General features: G+C 43.3%; 1 protein-coding gene across 1 annotated transcript in view; it reads right to left on the reverse strand.

Moving 5' to 3' along the window:
- SH2D4A (SH2 domain containing 4A) overlaps positions 1–19,228 on the reverse strand; it is a 73,085-nt gene that overhangs the window by 28,469 nt on the left and 25,388 nt on the right. Inside the window, exons 5-7 of the mRNA XM_082680468.1 lie at positions 8,228–8,308; positions 1,814–1,925; positions 242–443 (exon numbers count right to left, since the gene is read on the reverse strand). Of these exons, the coding sequence (XP_082536594.1) occupies positions 242–443; positions 1,814–1,925; positions 8,228–8,308 (395 nt within the window). The remainder of the gene's footprint in view (positions 1–241; positions 444–1,813; positions 1,926–8,227; positions 8,309–19,228) is intronic.

Raw genomic sequence — 19,228 nt, forward strand, 5'->3', positions numbered from 1 at the left:
GGCACAGGACCTCGCTGAGCATCTTCACAAAATTCCTGGCTGTGTTAATGGTACCCACAGCGGGGATTTTACAGATGAGGGGAGATGAAGGGCTGCCCAGGTGTCTCAGAATCACAGACTCAGAGGTGGAGCCGGATTGAATGGCACCAGTAGGCTCTCTCCCCGCAGCGGCCATGCAATTCATCTATTTTAATCAGCCATTTCACCGCTTATGCTTAAAGCCACCTGCATGGCTTCTTACCTGAGAGGTCTGCAGGGGTGTCCCGAAGGGCTCAGGAACTGAGGCTTGGGTGGAAGGGGGGGCCTCCGAGGCTTCTGGGGGCCACCAAGGGGGCTCTGTGGCCCCTCGCCGCCTCTCCCCCTCTGGGACAGCCTCTTGTAGTCCTCCCGCGCCTGTTTTGCCAGGGAGCGCCTCCTCTCATCAGCTGCCTTGGATTTTCGCACTAGAAAAACAGTGGGGTTTGAGAAAGGCCCTCATGAGCCACGGAGATGTTTAGAAGAATCAGCACCTCAGACGGTGAACAGAACGGACTCTGGTAACAATGAACAGGCACCAGCAATGCCTAGCATTAAAGACCCTAGCGCAGGATGTAAGAATAAGCTTTACTGAGTGTATCTGTACTTCAGACATTATTGATCAGAATCTGTTATGTTTGATTTCACAGAAATGCCTGAAGTCTTCCATTACACTAAGATTTCACTGCATATAAGTGATTGGATCTGGTAAACATTTTCACTTCACAAAAATTGTCATTTTAATGGTGTTGATTGTGATGGAATTCCCAACATTCTGCAAACACAGCCGCCCCTGTTCTCCTCCTGTTGCTTCAAGGGATGACCGTGCAGTTAGGGTGTCTTTGTCCAAGTCAGATGGAAGCTCTAATCCTGTTTCAAACCCAAATCCTCCCAGCATCCTCACACATGCTCTGCTCTGCCTTCATCTGCACTGGCCTCTCCCTAGGAGGACGATCTCTGGGAAGTGCTAACTCAGAATGGGGCAGGGTTGAGCCATAGGTGTGGAAGGGATGCTGACGCATCCAGCCTGTCACACCTGTGTTCTTCTGATTACAAAGTTAAGATGTGTTCACTGTTGAAAACTGAGAAAAATACAGAAAAACGAGAAGAATTCCAATAAATAACCTTGAATCCTGCCTCTCCAAGAAAACTAATGTTAATATGTTAACCTGCCACTTCTTTTCCCTCATATACTTAGACATTTTTAAGTAGGGATATTTTTCATACTATTTTATAATGATTTTTCTTCTCCAAGCTAAAAAGATATAAACACATTCCAAGGACTTTAAACACTCTTCCAAAACATTTTTTCATAGCTAAATACCATTTCATCATATACATACATCATAATTTTGATGGTACAAAGATGAATTGAGAACCTTTCTGCCATTCAATGTTTAGATGAGAACCTTTCTGTTATTCAATGTTTAGATGGCTCTATAGCCTTTGAGTAATAGTTTAGTGTTAAAACATCTCTCAGGCTTCCCTGGTGGCGCAGTGGTTGAGAGTCCGCCTGCCGATGCAGGGGACACGGGTTCGTGCCCCAGTCCGGGAAGATCCCACATGCCGCGGAGTGGCTGGGCCCATGAGCCATGGCCACTGAGGCTGCACGTCCGGAGCCTGTGCTCCACAATGGGAGAGGCCACAACAGTGAGAGGCCTGTGTACCGCAAAAAAAAAAAAAAAAAAAAAAAAAAAAAATCTCTCAACAACCACTCTAAGTGCTTCCTAGATGGATCATCTTATTCTGTGAACAAACTAGCTTAGTGTCACTGTTATGGAGGCCTCTGGGTACTCACAAGAGGCCTGCCACTCCGAATCTTCTTTCCAGCTCTTATAAATCTGCTTGGTTCTCTCTTCATCTATTTGTTTTACTTCTTCATCTTGTGTTTTCTTCACAGATTCTTTCTTCTGTTTAAAAAACCAAAAACAAATACTGGTGAGGGACTCTGGCAGTTTCCAGCAGTGAGGCAGGCACTAGGCATGGTATGGGCACAAAAATGGGCATATAGATGAATGGAAGAGAATAGAAAGCTCGAAAATGAAAACACAACCTTACAAAATCTATGGAAAGCAGCAAAAGCAGTTCTAAGAAGGAAGTTCATAGCACTACAGGCCTTCCTCAAGAAACAAGAAAAATCTCAAATAAATAACCTAACCTACCACTTAAAAGAATAGAAAAAGAAGGACAAACAAAATCCAAAGTCAACAGAAAGAAGGAAATAATAAAGATCAGAGAGCAGATAAATAAAATAGAGCTCAGAAGAAAAATAGAAAAGATCAACAAAACCAAGAGCTGTTTTTTTTGAAAAGATAAACAAAATTAACAAACCTCTAGCCAGGTTCACCAAGAAGAAAAGAGAGAGTACCCGGATAAACAAAATAAGAAATGAAAGAGGAGAAATAACAACTGATACCACAGAAATATAAAAAAATCATAAGAGAATACTATGAACAATTATATGCCAACAAGTTGGACAACCTAGAAGAAATGGACACATTTCTAGAAACATGCAGCCCACCAAAGCTGAGTCAGGAACAAACAGCTAATTTGAACAGACCGATCACTAGAAGTGAAATAGAATCTGTAGCTAAAAAAAGAACTCACTGCAAACAAAAGTCCAGGACCAAATGGCTTCACTGGGGAATTCTACCAAACATACAAAGAAGAACTTACACTGATCCTTCTCAAACTCTTCGAAAAGACTGAGGAAGAGGGAACACTCCCAAATTCATTCTATGAAGCCACCATCACCCTGCTGCCAAAACCAAAGACACTACAAAAAAAGAAATTTACAGGCCAATATCTTTGATGAATATAGCTGCAAAACTCCTCAACAAAATATTTGCACACTGAATCCAACAACACATAAAAAGGATCCTATACCATGATCAAGTTTGATTCATTCCAGGGTCACAAGGATGGCCCAACATATGCAAATCAATCAATGTGATACACCACATCAACAAAAGAAAAGACAAAAAACCCATGATTATCTCAATAGATGCCGAAAAAGCACATGACAAAATTCAACATCCATTCACGACAGAAACTCTCATCAATATGGGTATAAAGGGAACATATCTCAACATAATGAAGGCTAGTTACAACAAACCCACAGTCAACATCATAGTCAATGGTGAAAAGCTGAAAGACTTCCCAAAGGAACGAGACAAGGATGCCCACTCTTACCACTTCTATTCAACATAGTATTGGAAGTCCTAGCCACAGCCACTAGACAAGAAAAATAAATAAAATGTACCCAAGCTGGAAGGGAAGAGTAAAACTGCCACTATTTGCAGATAACAAGATACTCTATATAGAGAACCCTAAAGTCATAACACAAAAACTACTAGAACTAATAAATGAATTCAGCAAGATAGCAGGAAACAAGATTAATACACAGAAACCTGTTGCACTTCTTTACACTAACAATGAAATTTAAACATGATTTTAAAATCATGTCAAAACAAAAACAAAAACCTAGGAATAAACTTAACCAAGGAGGTAAAAGACCTATACACCGAGAACTATAAAACATTTATAAAGGAAACTGAAAATGATTCAAAGGAATGGAAAAATATCTTATGTTCTTGGATTGGAAGAATAAATATTGTTAAAATGGCCATACTACCCAAAGCAATCTACAGATTTAATGTGATCCCTATCAAAACACTCAGGACATTTTTCACAGAACTAGAACAAATAATCGTAAAACTGATATGGAACCAGAAAAGACCCAGAATTGCCAAAGCAATCCTGAGGAAAAAGAAAAAAGCTGGAGGAAAAATCTTCCCAGACTTCAGACTATACTACAAAGCTAAAGTAACCAAAACTGCATGGTAATGGCACAAAAGCAGACACATAGATCAATGGAACAGAATAGAGAGCCCAGAAATAAACCCTCGCACCTATGGTCAATTGATCTATGACAAAGGAGGCAAGACTGTACAATGGAGAAAAGACACCTTCTTCAACAAGTGGTGTTGGGGAAAGCTGGACAGCTACATGTAAATCAATGAAATTAGAATACTCCCTCAAACCATACACAAAAATAAACTCAGAATTGCTTAAAGAACTACATATAAGATACGACACAATAAAACTCCTAGAAGAGAACATAGGCAAAACCTCCTCTGACATAAACCGTACCAATGTTTTCTTAGGTCAGTCTCCCAAGGCAAAAGGAATAAAATCAAAAAATAAACAAATGGGACCTAACCAAACGTATAAGCTTTTGCACAGTAAAGGAAACCATCAACAAAATGAAAAAACAACCTATGGAATGGGAGAAAATATTTGCAAACGATGCAAACAACAAAGGGTTAATATTCAAAATATACAGACAGCTCATAGAACTCAATATCAAAATGGTAAACAACCCAATCAAAAAAGGAGCAGAAAACCTAAACAGATTTTTCTAAAGAAGGCATACATATGGTCAACAGGCAAATGAAAAGATGCTCAACTTCACCAATGATTAGAGAAATGCAAATCAACCACAATGAGCTATCACCTCACACTAGTCAGAATGGCCATCATCAAAAAGTCCACAAATAATAAATGCAAAAGAGGGTGTGGAGAAAAAGGGAACCCTCTTACACTGTTGGTGGGAATGTTAATTGGTACATCTACTATGGAGAACAGTAGAAGGTTCCTTAAAAAACTAAAAATAGAGTTACCATATGATCCAGCAATCCCACTCCTGGGCATATATCTGGAGAAAACTCTAATTCAAAAAGATACATGCACCCAATGGTCATAGCAGCATGATTTAAAATAGCCAAGACATGGAAACAACACAAGTGCCCACCAACAGATGATTGGCTTAAGAAGATGTGATACTTATACACAGTGGAATATTACTCAGCCATAAAAAAGAATGAAATATTACCATTTGCAGCAACATGGATAGACCTAGAGATTATCATAATTAGTGAAGTAAGTCCGACAGAGACAGACAAATATTATATATCACATATATGTGGAGTCTAAAAAGTAATACAAATAAATCTATATACAAAATAGATTAGAAATAGAAACAGGCTCACAGACACAGAAAACATATTTATGGTTACCAAACGGGAGAGGGAAAGAGGGAGGGAGGAACAAATTAGGAGTATAGGATTAACAGATATAAACTGCTATATATACAACAGACAAACAACAAGGATTTACAGTATAGCACAGAGAATTATACTCAATATCTTATAATAATGTATAATGGAATGTAATCTGAAAAAAAAACTTAATCATTTTGTTGTACACCTGAAACTAACACAATATTGTAAATCAACTGTACTTCAATAAAGAAAAGAAAAAATAAAATATACAAAAATATCTTTTAAAAGCATCCTTTTTGAGAAGGAAAAATATAGAATAAGAAACATGAGTCTTCCTTAAAAAGGAAATATCTTATTGAAGTATAGTGGTCTTACAATATTATTTACTGTGGTAAAATACATATAACATAAAATTACCATTTTAAATTTTTTAAAAATTGTGGTAAAATATACATAACACTAAGTTTACCATCTTAACCATTTTGACATGTACAGTTCTATAGCCTAAGTACACCCAAGGGAATTCGTTTTTAACCAGAGAGAAAACTAACACACCAAAGCACTTAAAAATTCCTTTGTTTCTTTGAGGACAACCTTCTGAGTGTTCATGAGAAAAATGAATTTACAACTTGGTGTGGCAAAAAGCCTCGTCAGCTGAGTCATGAAACAGGCTGAGGGGCGGGAAAGACGGGCCGTGCTTTGCTCTGCACCACAGAAATGGCTTTTTTCTCTTGTGTTTTCCTATAGAAAGATAAAGACTTTCTTGTGGTTAAATTATTTCACCACAAGTAAAATACGAGCCTCGATGCTGTGAAACTGGTTTCAATCACCATTAAAGCACAGTTAGCACAGAAGGTGGTGGTAATTCATATTATGCACTTCACCTCAGATGCAACGAAACTTTTGTGGTTTCACTGTTTTCACTTTTTTTCTTACATTCTTTTCCTGCCTAGAGCTAAGCCCCCCTTCTTTAGTTAATATTATAAAAACCAAAGAGCAGCTTTTGGTGTTTGAAATGACTTAAAATTTGCCATTGCCTTATTGAACCTGTTGGCAAGCCTGAAAATATCAAAAGTGCTGCTAGAAATTTCTAAGCTCAAACAGAAAAAAATTCAAAGGGAGCTTTGTTTGTCTTCCACACACATATTTTTAAATGATTTTAAATAATTAGAAAAATATAGCTACAATATTAAACTATGCTATCATAGCATACTGTTATACTAAGGATACTGTTGCTTAGGAAAAGCAAGAAGTTTACCAAGTGACTCTACTTAAAGAAATATATTAAGTAAATAATAATTCGGGTGGTACTTGGCTGCTAAGTTGATACTCCAGTGTCTGAGAGAGCTGTGTTTAGTAAGTCTCACTCCTTTTTCATCCACAGTGTCATTATGTATGGGCACAGTGAGAAAGGAGACAAAATTAATGTTTCACAGAGTAATAGCAGATGAGAGCTGACCCTGGCCGCTGTTTTTATTCAAAGCAGCTAGAACACTCAAGAACTTGTCCCGAGTTTCTGTAAGGATTCCTCCAGAAAATTTACTTTTAGAAAAGTCTTTACAAGTTGATCTTTACTTTCTCTGTTTAGAAAACCATCATTTCTTCTTTAGAAGTGTTCTGCTGAAGCACACAGGTCCAGGATGAAGGCCAGGGAGTGGAGGGGCAGCAGGGCTGAGCCTGGACACTGGTCCAGACGCCCAGGGGCCGGGGTGTGGAGCCAGAGATGGGAAGACGGAGCTGTCAAAGGTCCCTGACACAAAGCCGCTCGTCCCGGGCTGCTGATGCAAATACTCCCACCAGCTCCCTCATCAGCCCCTCACTCCGTCTCATTACTGACTTCTGTGCGTTCCTCCACCATGTCCAAGAGCTCTTGCCTCTGTGCCCTCCTACGTGCTATTCCCTCTGCCTGGAACACACTTCCCCAGCCATCCCCATCACCCCGCCCTCATTCTTCAGGTGTCTGCTCCAATGTCAACTTCTCTGGCCACCTCTATAAAATCCAATTCCCACCCTCCCTGCATTCCTCAGCTCCCTCATCCTGCGTGATTTTCCTGCAGAGCTCTTAGGACCTGAGTTCACACACAGATGTATCATCTGTCTCCCCATCAGGAGTAGAAGCTTTCCAAGGGCAGGGACTTTATCTGTTTCGTTCACTGTGTCTCTAGTGCCCATAGCAGAGCCTGGCACGCAGGAGGAACTCAACATAGGTCATCTGAACGAACACACAGATCTCCTGTCCTTTCTTCCTCACCTGCCCTCATTTAAAATGACATAATGTAATCAGGGCAGGGTCACTGGGGAGTTCCTTTAGGGACTATTGCTGCTGTTTTATAAAGAGGCATGTATTACATCAGCGTCTGCACACCAGGCCCACAGCTCCAGACCTCCCCATGACTGACGCCTCAAACGTGCGAGCTCTCCAGCTCACACGTGGCCCTGCAGAGGAGTCCGGGCCTGGGTCACCACCCAAGGTAACCAGCCCCAGCCGCCTCCTGACAGCCTCCATCCCAGCCTGTGGCCCCCAGAACCTTCATTTTACAGCCTCATCTCTCACTCCACTTTTTCAGACCATCTGTGGGCCAAACCCTACAGGGTTTCCAGTCTCTGCCTCAGTTATCCTGAGCCGCATGTATGGTAACACGGCAGTAGGAAGGAGGGAGCAGAGAGGTCCCTGTCCAGATGGACCCAGAGACCTGAGCGCCTGGAGGCCCTGCGGGCACCGTGGGCACAGTGACCCAAGCAGCTGCTCAGCGCAAAGGGACAGGATCGAGAAAGAGTGAACATCTAGGGAACCTAATGTGAATTCACGATTTCCGCCAAGTTTCATGCTTCGTTTATCTCTCTCTGAAATCAGTCTCCCCAGCGTTCGCCTCTGTCCGGGATGCTGTCTCACGTCAGATCTTCAGGGAGGAGTCCGATATGTCCTGACGAGCAGATACGTCCTGGTACATCCTTTCCATGATACTCAAGACTCTCCAACTCCAGATAAACAGGTAAAGATGAACAGCTGTGCTCACAAGCTTTTCAAAGATAGAGTTCACAGTCTGCTGCTTAATTTCATTTCTGCATGAGGCTAATAAAACAATTTGTGAAACATTAGTGGAACTGGCTCTGCACTTAGCCCCTGAGACGGAAGGTAAGTCTTTTACCTGGTGAAATCCATATTCCTTCATACGACTGATAGAATCTGCCAACATTTGGTGAATACTTCTTGAGGAACTGGAGGGCAACTAAAAATTAAATGAAACACATTTTTATGCCATTTAGAGCTGCAGTGCAATTCCAGAAGATAATCTGTTAATGCTTCCCTCATGTCGATGTTCCCAAATGCTGCCCCCCCCCCCAACTGGATCCATCCCTTTCCCACCAGCAAGTGAGCTCCTGAGCCCATCCTGACTGAGGGGGCAGGTATATGAAGCCCCAGCCTCTGCACTCAGTAGGGTTAGAGATGAATCACTGCCCAGCAGCCAGGAGCTGGTGGTTTGCTCATGTCTTGCTCCCAGCTGGCCCCAAGGTCCCTGGGATGACTTTAAGACATCAATACTACTCCTTAATCTCAATTCCCTTCCTTCTCTCTTAATCCCTGCTCTACCCCAACCCGTGTTTTGGGTCGGACCAGAGAAACACCTTAGTTTCGGCCACTTAACTGCATTCGCCTCTCTCCCCTTCTAGGGCTGGAGACATACCTGGAACACCCAGTGCCTGGGAGCCCTGCCCACCCTCCCTGCCCGCTCACATCCCCCCTGTCCCCCCACTTCCCCCACTTCCCAGTTCTGGCTTCTGCTGCTCTAGACGGATTTCCCAGGAGCCAGCTCCTGCCAATGGGATTCCTAGTTCTGCTGCCTGGATTCCCTGGGACCATCCTTGTGGGCCACCTGCCAACCCCTCTGGCTCAGTGACTGAGCTGGCACAGCACACGGGGTGCCTCGTAAGACCAGGTCAGTTACACCGGCCCCAGTCACCCGGTCCCTGGCCTGAGTGCAGTCTGGGCCAAGGCCAGCATGGCAGCCATGTGACCTGTGTGGCCGATATTAGACACCCTCAACCCACGGTACCACGACTCACGAGCCTTGTGCCTGAGGACTCCTTCCTGGGTCCTGGCTTAGACGAGAAATTGCCGGCAAAGTTTCAGCCAAAGGTCTGTACCAAGATTCAGCGTGGAGCACAGTGGGTACTTTAGGGTCACTTCTATGCCATGAAACGAACCAGCATGGCTACCTCAATCCTGCCCCTGCAGTTAGGTGCCCATGTGAATAATTATCTCCAAAATAATACAGGTGATAACTGGTATTGGCCACTTCTATCCGGGCCCTTAAAACCTCCTTCACATGTGTCTCCAGGCCATTTCCCCCTTCTTTGGGCTGGAATGGTGTCAGCAGTCATGCTACTAGAAAAACAGCAGAGCCTCCAAAGCCTGAGTCCCTGAACGGCTGTGTAGACCTGAGCCTTCCTAGACCAGAACACCCACCCTGGATGTTACAAGGGAGAAAGATGAACTTCCATGATGTTTTGACCATTGCCTGTTTGTTCTACTCTATCTTAGCTGATAAAGCTGGCCACAGCAATCGCTGGCGGCCCTGGACTCCAGCTCTCTGCTGAGGTCACTTACTGATCACGGGAGTACAGTCGATGCTGATTTCCCTGATGGCTGAGGGTCACTGGAGCCTGTCCTGCCCAGGCTCTGCATCAGGGCCTTAGTAAGTATCATCTTTACTGCCCACAACATTGCTGTTGGAGGGGCAACATTACGCCCATTCTCAGGTGAAGGAACTGAATCTCAGAGGAGTTGTGCAGCTTTCTGGGATCACACAGCCAGCCTGTGCCAGAGTTCACGCTTCTTCCACTATAGCAATATTGTCATGACAGGGAAATGAGTTGCAGGTCAAAAGATTTCTTATACCTATTACTTGGCAAAGTAATGAATCCTATAGGTTTCACAATTGCTACTTGCCATATTCTGTCTCATTTTTTCCTTATTCTGATACTATAAAAGGATATGTAGCTGCCCTGCATCTAAAGCAGAATAGGACAATAACCAGTTCCTCTACCGATGAACAGATCAGAACTCTTCCAACAGGTTTTGTATGTCTGTCTGTTCAAAAGTCTGAGATGGCTTTGAAGGGCTCAGGCTTGTGGTCTCTGAATACATTGCCACTATAAGAACTGTGAACTGTAAAAGCAGGCTCACTCTCCCTTCCCTCAATGATATAAGGTCTGTGGGGCATTACTTTGCAAAAAGGATGTTTCTTCTATGCTGAAAATTAGGAGGCAGGTGACTGTGCTCCACGGATACCTCCTCAAGTGCTGTAGACAATGCTGCAGCCCCCGCTTCTCCACTCATGTTTCAGAGGGACCTGGGCTTTGCCACTAGCAGAGCTTTGGACCAAGGTTTCATCAGCAGCACCTCCACCACGATCAGCTCCTGAACAAACTCTTAGTTGTTTCCTGAATTAGCGTCAGGCTAATAGATATCTGACGTTGCTCTTCTAAGTCATATATCCCAAAGTGTGGTCTATTTTGTCAAGCATTTTCCCCCATCACTTGCCAATTACTGTCCTCTGCTTGGACATAAAACCTTCAACACACTGTACAAGTTATTCTTTGTCCCTTAGCAGTATTCCTTCAATGGAACTATCGATCTCATGTATACACACAGAAGTGTTTTCTCACCACTTGCTTTTTAAGAAATTACAATCTGGGTTTTTTCCATCATCATCATGTGCCCTCTCTCACTAGCACTTTCAACATGCTCACTGCTTCTTCACTTGTCAGATATTACAGGGTCATCAATATTGTTAAAAGAGCTCAAATCTAAGCACAGATGCAGGAACAAGACAATTTTCAGGACTTGGTGCCAGGGACTGAAGGGACCTCTGTGACCGTCAGCACCGCCTACTGGTGCCGCTCAGAGTTGACAGCCTTTCCTTGTCTGAAGGTTTAGGTTTTGTTTTTAGTACATCAAAGCTCACAAGTTGGTTCTTGAGTAGATAAGATTTAGCATAAACAGCTGATTAATTTAACAACCACCCCAGAGATCAGTACTTCTATTCAAATCCTTCCATGTGTCCAAAACATACTGTCAACTCTAAAACCATTCACACATACTAAGAACCACATTTATAAAAATTCTCATTTTAAGGGTGAGCGAAGATTTGCTCTTATTCCAAAATGTTAAAATAATATGAAGAAGTTAATCAAGACTTGCGTAGAGCTTACCCTTCCCCCTCTGCATATCCTCAAGTCCATTCTCTAGTAGGTCTGTGTCTTTATTCCTGTCTTACTGTGACAAAGCGAGAGAGTGGCATGGACATATATACACTACCAAACGTAAAATAGATAGCTAGTGGGAAGCAGCCGCATAGCACAGGAAGATCAGCTCGGTGCTTTGTGACCACCTAGAGGGGTGGGATAGAGAGGGTGGGAGGGAGGGAGACACAAGAGGGAAGAGATATGGGAACATATGTATATGTATAACTGATTCACTTTGTTATGAAGCAGAAACTAACACACCATTGTGAAGCAATTATACTCCAATAAAGATGTAAAAAAAAAAAAGACTTGCGTAGAGCAGTTCATTCAGATACACTTACATGCTTACAAATCCACAAAGCACACCATGTACAACGGAATAGACTGAAAGCAGTGTGAGCCAGATCTCCTTTACTAAAAAACAGCCAGATCCATGGCTCAAAAGTGATGATTCGCAATGTCAGTACCAGAAGGAGACAGCCTCAGGAATAGCACTCTGAGCATCCCCAGCTCAAGGATGAAGAGAAGTCCTGAAGAGGGTGCCGGGCCCTCTCTGAAGCTTCCATAGGACGCTGAGTCCCAGGGAATAGACTCTTTAGCTATTCCAATTTGCAACACAAGGAAGGTTGGAAAACTACCCACCTCCCTGCATAATTTTTTCTTACAAAGAACTTTCAAGTCCATGCATCATTTGACCTTCATATCAACACCATAAGGGTATCAAAGCAGGTATTATCCCTTTACCAAAAATGTAAGGCGACCTGTTCATAGGTAGGAAAGCAGGGTCTGAAACCCTCGCCCTGCTCCTTCTGTGGGTTGTCCCGGAGAGAACATCTGTCTGCTCTCGTGCACAGAAGCCATGGCAGTCCCCTCCCACCTGCTGCATCACAGAGACTTCTGCAGCTGCTGAAGCCCTATGGGCAGAGTTAAAGCTATTGTATCCTCTACATATTTGTTTTATTTAAAAATGAAAACTGCCATGGAATATTTATGCAAAAGCTCCAAAAAAATAGAGAGAAAACTTGGAAGGCAATGACATCACAAGCTAGTGGACTCTCTGCAGACACCAAGTCAGAATGGTCCTCTCCAATCAATGTGGACCAAGGAGACCTGGGAGTGGAGCCCCTCTACAATGACCAAAGGATTTTATAAGTATATATAAATTACCATTAAACTTAGAAGTATGGCCATTCAAATCTATATAAGTAATGGGTAAACAAAAGACGCTGCCAGCAACATCAATATTATATGGTTACAAATTGTATTTCCTCCAGAGACTGTGTGTCATGTGAGAATTATTCTAATTATATTCACTTTTTAAACTGGTTTGAAAAATGGTTCATTCTGGCTTCTAACCTAATATTCACTCTGTTTAAAAGTAGGACTATACAATCAAACAAACATCAAGAGCCTTTGGAATAAACAAGAAAGCTCCAGTGAACAGAACATTTTTAGCGCTTATATTTTAATGGTGAAGAAGAAAATGATGAATTAAGGCAGGCGTCCCCAAACCGCAGGCCGCAGACCACTAAGGGTCCCTGGCCCGTTAGGAACCGGGCTGCACAGCAGGAGGTGAGCAGCGGGCTAGTGAGTGAAGCTGCATCTGCCGCTCCCCATCGTTCCCCATCACCCGCATTACCGCCTGAACCATCGGCCCCATCGCTCGCATTACCGCCTGAACCAACCTCCCCATCACCCACATTACTGCCTGAACCATCCCCCATTCACCCCCCATCCGTGGAAAATTGTCTTCCATTGTGGCGCAGTGGTTGAGAGTCCGCCTGCCGATGCAGGGGATGCGGGTTCGTGTCCCGGTCCGGGAAGATCCCACATGCCGCGGAGCGGCTGGGCCCGTGGGCCATGGCCGCTGAGTCTGCGTGTCCGGAGCCTGTGGCCACAACAGTAAGAGGCCCGTGTACCACAAAAAAAAAAAAAAAAAAAAAAAAAAAAAAAAAAGATATTCAGTCTAGTTTTAATACTAATAAGAGAGACTTAATTCAAATTCTCCAAAAATCGATGGCCTGTCCCCACGCTTTGCTAACCAGGTCGCTGGAATAATCAGATTCCTATTTCTATTCTCAGCCATTTTAAGTGAAAAGGGAATTTCCCAGTGATGACTATAATAGTAAGCTTTTAAGCATACTGGGGTTTAGCATTGTTTTTTTTTTTTCTTTTTAAAATAGTGAGAGAGGCAGAATAATGAAACCATGCTTTGATAAAGTGACAAAGAATAATAATATAGAGAAAGTGGAGATATTTTCCTAAGGCCAACTAGACTAACAGGATGAAAAAGGGACATTGAGTTTTACTGCTGAAGGTATGTCGTTGGTCCCTGTGGAGAGATTTTACTGAAACATGAACTAGGACAACGGAGAACTTAGGGAATCTTTTCCCCATTTCTCTAACATTGTTCCTAGCAAAATCTATGCACAAAGACTACTGGAGAGTCCGGCTTGAAAATACAGTGGACTCTAGTATGATGTGCAACTTTATGGCACCTCTTTAAATAATGCATTAGTCTTTAGTGCCTGAGTTTATTCTGGGCAGAGCAGAGCATGGAACTGTCATGCTGCATGAAGGTCTGTCCACCGGTGTCGCAGCTCACCCACGACTCCTCCAAACGACGTGCAAACAGCAGAACTGGGCAGTAACATCCTCAGGAAATGCAATAATCAGAACTAATAAGGGTTGTTAGGGCAAAGTGTTTTAGATATGAAAGAGTTTCAGAGGCCGCTCTTACAATTTCACCAGGGAGAATGTGATCCATGAAGGAGAAAAGGAAGACAGCAAGAGGAATAAAGTAATTGTTAAATGTAAAGTTTAAGGATATTATAAATATATAAATATTTATATATTTATTATATTTATACAGCTGTAATATATATAAATATAAGGTATAAGGATAGCAACATAGGGTTGTTAGGACAGTGGTCAAAGAGTCTTAACAACATGGTTGATTTGGGAAGTCTTGACGTAACATAAAATAGGAGCCTAACAATAAATAATAGAAAATAGTATTTACATATATAATATTTTACTCACATTCAACCCAGTGATTTGTAGCTACTGTAACCTCCATTTTTCAGACCAGGAAACTGAGCCCCAGAAAGGTCAGCTAGGCCCCACAGGGTTCCATATTTTTCTTCCCAGCATGCTACTCCAGTGAGGGATAAATGAATCATCACCAACATCACGTGCATCACACAAAATGAAGTTGTGTTACCAACTTTGTAATGTACAACTCTCAACACCAGAACTGTTTTTCTCTTTTGTAATTCACTTTATATGAAGCTTTTAATATAACATACTACTTTTAAAACTCCAACAGCTTAAAAGGCTTTTATGGGCTTACGATTCTGTGATTCTATCTTATGTAAAATTTTATTCTACAAACTACCATGAAATTCTATTACAGTTATACAAACACTACTGGGGTAATTGTGTAACTCTCTGATTGTGGCTCTTCTCTTGAATTAATAAAATGAGCACGGTTAATTCCTCGTCTGTTTTTACCTGGTATACGCAATAGTTTCATCTCTCACAAAAATAATACTGAAATGCTTCCTTCATGTATACTAGGAGGGAATATACCTCAAGAGACAAACGGTTACTGGTTTGGGATTATCTCTCTTTTTTTCTTCACATTCAACTCAACCCTCAAAATTCCACTTGCATTTCAAGAATACATTTCCCCTTCTGTTTGCAGTGGTGTCCTCATTATTAGCGTGACCCCTACTCCCTCTGAGGGACTGGCAAAATGTCTGTCTGCAGACAAGAGCCAGCCGTCCCGCGATGGCTCCACCGGGCCCTGGCACAGGGCGTCTACCCCTCGGTGGGGGAGGGTTCTCCACCCGCCTACTCCCCTAGGTTAAGTCACCTAAGGAGCTGTGCTCTAATACTACTTTTCACTCTTAATAGAAAGCCGGTGCCACATAGAACCCCAAACTTTGGTTGCTATGTAGAAGCACCTCGAGATGAATAAGGGTCCAAAAGTAGCAATCAAGCATATTCTTTTCCATTCTCTTCAAGTGGTCTGATCTCAGTACCTTGCTTTTGAATCTCTCCTTTATGAAGGCAAACCATCAAAATCCAGTTTTAGAGAACTGCTGGCTTCTGAGTAGACAGCAAGCTTAACAACTTCAGTCTGGAAGGGATGAAGGAGGTAAGGAAGAAGGAAAACCTAAGTGGAAGCCTTCCATTGTGTCTGAAAATCATTTCCCAGGTGCCCCTTCACTGTTCTCTACTGAAGGGAACATAACGCTATGAGTTAGAATAACACCTAAAAACACAACTGAACACTACCACAGTTTCAATGTCAACTTTACGATTAAAATGCACATTTTAGTGGCATGTTTTGTTATCAGTTGTTATAGTGAAATGACAGATGTAAAAGCAGGTGCCAGAGCCTTGGGGCAGTGTGGGAGGTGTAGGTGTGTGTGTGTGTGTGTGTGTGCGCGCGTGCGCGTGCATAGTAGAGGTGGAGAGGTGAGAGGTCTCATCTCTGGCTCCATTTGGTTAAAGAAGGTACTATGTATGACGGGGAAGACTCTTGCTCAAGGGTTTTTCATCTGCTAGCTTCAAGGTCCTTTTTGGGGTTTTTTGAACGCTTTGAATTCCAAATGTTTGTGTTCTAATTTTTTTTTAATCTCCTGGTTTGCAATGTGGTCCACTTTGAAGGCCATTTCTGTTAAAAACAAGTAATTCTCGGGAAATAAAAATCTAAAAGTGAGCAGATAGTTTTATCCAGGGTCCCCTTTGGGGCAAGGACAGTCAGTCTACTGATGAATAAGTCCCCAGCCCACAAATCACCTGACACAGAGACACACAAGGGCTTATCTCTTTTTTTTTTTTTTTTTTTTTGGTACGCGGCCCTCTCACTGTTGTGGCCTCTCCCGTTGCGGAGCACAGGCTCCGGATGCGCAGGCTCAGCGGCCATGGCTCACGGGACCAGCCGCTCCGCGGCATGTGGGAGCTTCCCGGACCGGGGCACGAACCCGTGTCCCCTGCATCGGCAGGCGGACTCTCAACCACTGCGCCACCAGGGAAGCCCAAGGGCTTATCTTTTAATTAGCATCCCACCCACTACCCTCAAACCTGTTCTTTTCCCTCCCAAATTCTCATGCGGGAAGGGGTTAAACACTGACTGCTTTGGGAGGGCTGTCCACGCCAAGGGTCCCTAAGGATCTCTGCTCAGCAGAGGGGTACTCCTAGTTCTTACCCAGAATCCCCCAGGGAGGGGCGCCTACTCACACAGTGCCTCATCTGTCCTCTTCTCTGGCTCTTACTAACTGCTCATCAGACTTGTCTCTGCCTGGGAATGGCCTCTGCTTCCCAACCTGCATGTCTCAGAACATGGCTGGGTGACAGCTAAATTCTCATATTTACCATCACCTCCCATTCAGGGACAGGCTCCCAGCAACACTGAATGTTTGCTGTGATCCACTGAGAACCAGAACACTCTCACTAGATATCAAGCAGAACATCATTTCTGAGTTTCCCAAGTGCTGCCACTGCTGCCAAAAACAAGGAAAGGGCAGGCATTTTGTAGAGGGCAACAGCTTCCAGAAAAGAAGCCATGCAGGCAGCTCTAATCTAGGGATCATTTCTGTCTCCTCAGATTGCACCAGCCACTCAGCCTCCCTCTGCCTCTACCTCCTCAACTGAAAAATGAAAAGGACCAAGCCTGGGCTCATGGTAAGAATAGCATCTCATAACTGAAGGACTTCAGGGGCAATTCTTGCTGTCTCCATCAGATGATATTAGGCAAGCAACCTCATAAATTTTTTTCAGCTTCCTTTGTAAAGAAACAATGTTGCTAATTTAATCCCTATTCTATAGAAGGAACTGATTCCTGTAGGATGGGGCCCGCAGGTCACAGAGCTGCTTCTAAGGATGGAAACCTCCATTCCCAGACTAGAGGTATTCTATGTCAGCTGCACTGTTTCAAGGTATCTGGTACTTAACTGGGCAGTCTTACTTTTGGTTACCCATTTGTTAAAATGAACATTTTAAGTTAACATAAATATATAAGAAGTATTTTGTAAAGATTATCCTCAGTGTGTAAAAAGATGCTGAGACTGGACCCCAAGTTTTCCAAACCCTGAGGCAGGCATCAAATAACTCTCCTCAAATCCCCCAGGTTTGCTTCTTGTGGATCTAAGGGTTAAGCAGAAATTCTCTAGCCTTAGAATTGGGACAAATCTTTCACTGTTCTAGAAAAGATCTCCTTGGATGAAGCCATCTGCCAGTGAAGGTATAAAATAAATCACTGTTACATTGGTATAAAATAATCCAAATGCAAACCTAAAGATTGGGCTGTTTACTGTTCTGGTTCCATGGAGGGAAGGGTACAGGGCTCTACAATTTTTTATATGTGAGAAGATTAAGTAGACCCAGGTGAGTCAAGAGGTATAGTTTACAATCTGGGGCTGGAGGGCTGTGGTGAAAAGCTGAGGATAGGCTAGTCAATTGACTAAGGAGGACGTAATATGCACTTTATTTCCAGAAATGGGGCTGGGTTAACCTCAGCCCTGTACTGCTGGGCTTGGACCTCACACCCCTGCCTAATTCCTGCTTGGATATGAAAGTCCAGCCCTGGTGATGTGATTTTTCCAGTGAAACTGCATGGAAACCCTCCTTAACAGCCATAAAGACATGAGAAAATATTCGCCTTCAGGCCACACAGGCATGGGTGTTGTTTAGGATCACCGGCATTTATAGCTGGAAGGCTAGGAGGAGTCATCTCAGCAAATAGATTCCATCTCTAGCGCTCACTCCCAGGGCTGAGCATGAGACATCTGTGGACAGGACGCGAGGGCGCATGTGCCCTGGGTCGGGGGAAGGAGAGCTGCGATCCATTAGTGATGTCTGCCCAGGTGTAGGTGCGTAAGAGGTCTTATGCTTTGTGTCTACATACCTTTTAAAAGCCTCTCATTTTATAGATAAGAAAAAACGAAATCCTGCAGACACAGAGAATGAAAGCCCAGTTCTTCTGACTACGTTTACCATGCTTGCTCTCATTATGTTAACACAGAGCAAAAACCTACCATAAGTCCACAATCCCTTATTAACGATTCTGAAATCCAACAAGCTCTGAACGTACATAACTCATATTGAGGGGAAAACCTGACTTGGACTAACATGAGATCATTTACAGTATTTACAGTAACTGATTGCAAAGTGTAACCAAACCCTGCCGGGGACACTATATATTATACAGTATATACACAGCATTTCTTCTATAAAATCTGAAAAAATCTGAAATCTGAAACACATCTGGCCCAGGGGTTTGGATAAGGGAGGTTAGGCCAGTGGTACTGAGTCCACCGCCTAGAGGGTGTGGCAGGTAGAGTAGCCCCCAAATGTCTACACCCTCATCCCCTGGAACTTGTGTCTGTGTTATGTGACACAGGAAGTTTGCAGGTATTCATTATAAGCTACAGACCTTAAAATAGGGAGACTTTCCTGGATTGTTCTAATGGCCTCAACTAATCACATGAGCCCTTAAAAGCAGAGAACTTTCTCCAGCAGGAGTCCGAGAGATGCAGCAGAAGGTCAAGTCTAGAATCTTAGCATCTCTCTAAATTCCAAGCAGGAGAGAGACTCCACCTGCCTTTGCGGGAGGGGCCGCACTGGCGGCACGAGGAGGCAGGCAGGCAGCCCCGGGACTGTCCCCAGGCTGACAGGGCTTGCCGTGGCTCATTCGCCAACGACCTGAATAAGCGTGGAAGCAATTCTTTCCCAAAGCTTCCAGGTAAGATCCCTTCTCAGCCAACACCTCGATTCCTGCCTCGTGAGAACGGAAGACCCAGCCAAGCCATGTCAGATTTCTGACCTGGGGGCTGTGAGATAACAAACGGGTATTAAGTTCATAGTAATTTGCTACAGCAGCAACACAAAAC

The sequence above is a fragment of the Grampus griseus genome (genome assembly GCF_964374135.1).
Source record: "Grampus griseus genome assembly, chromosome: 21".
Taxonomy (NCBI): Eukaryota; Metazoa; Chordata; class Mammalia; order Artiodactyla; family Delphinidae; genus Grampus; species Grampus griseus.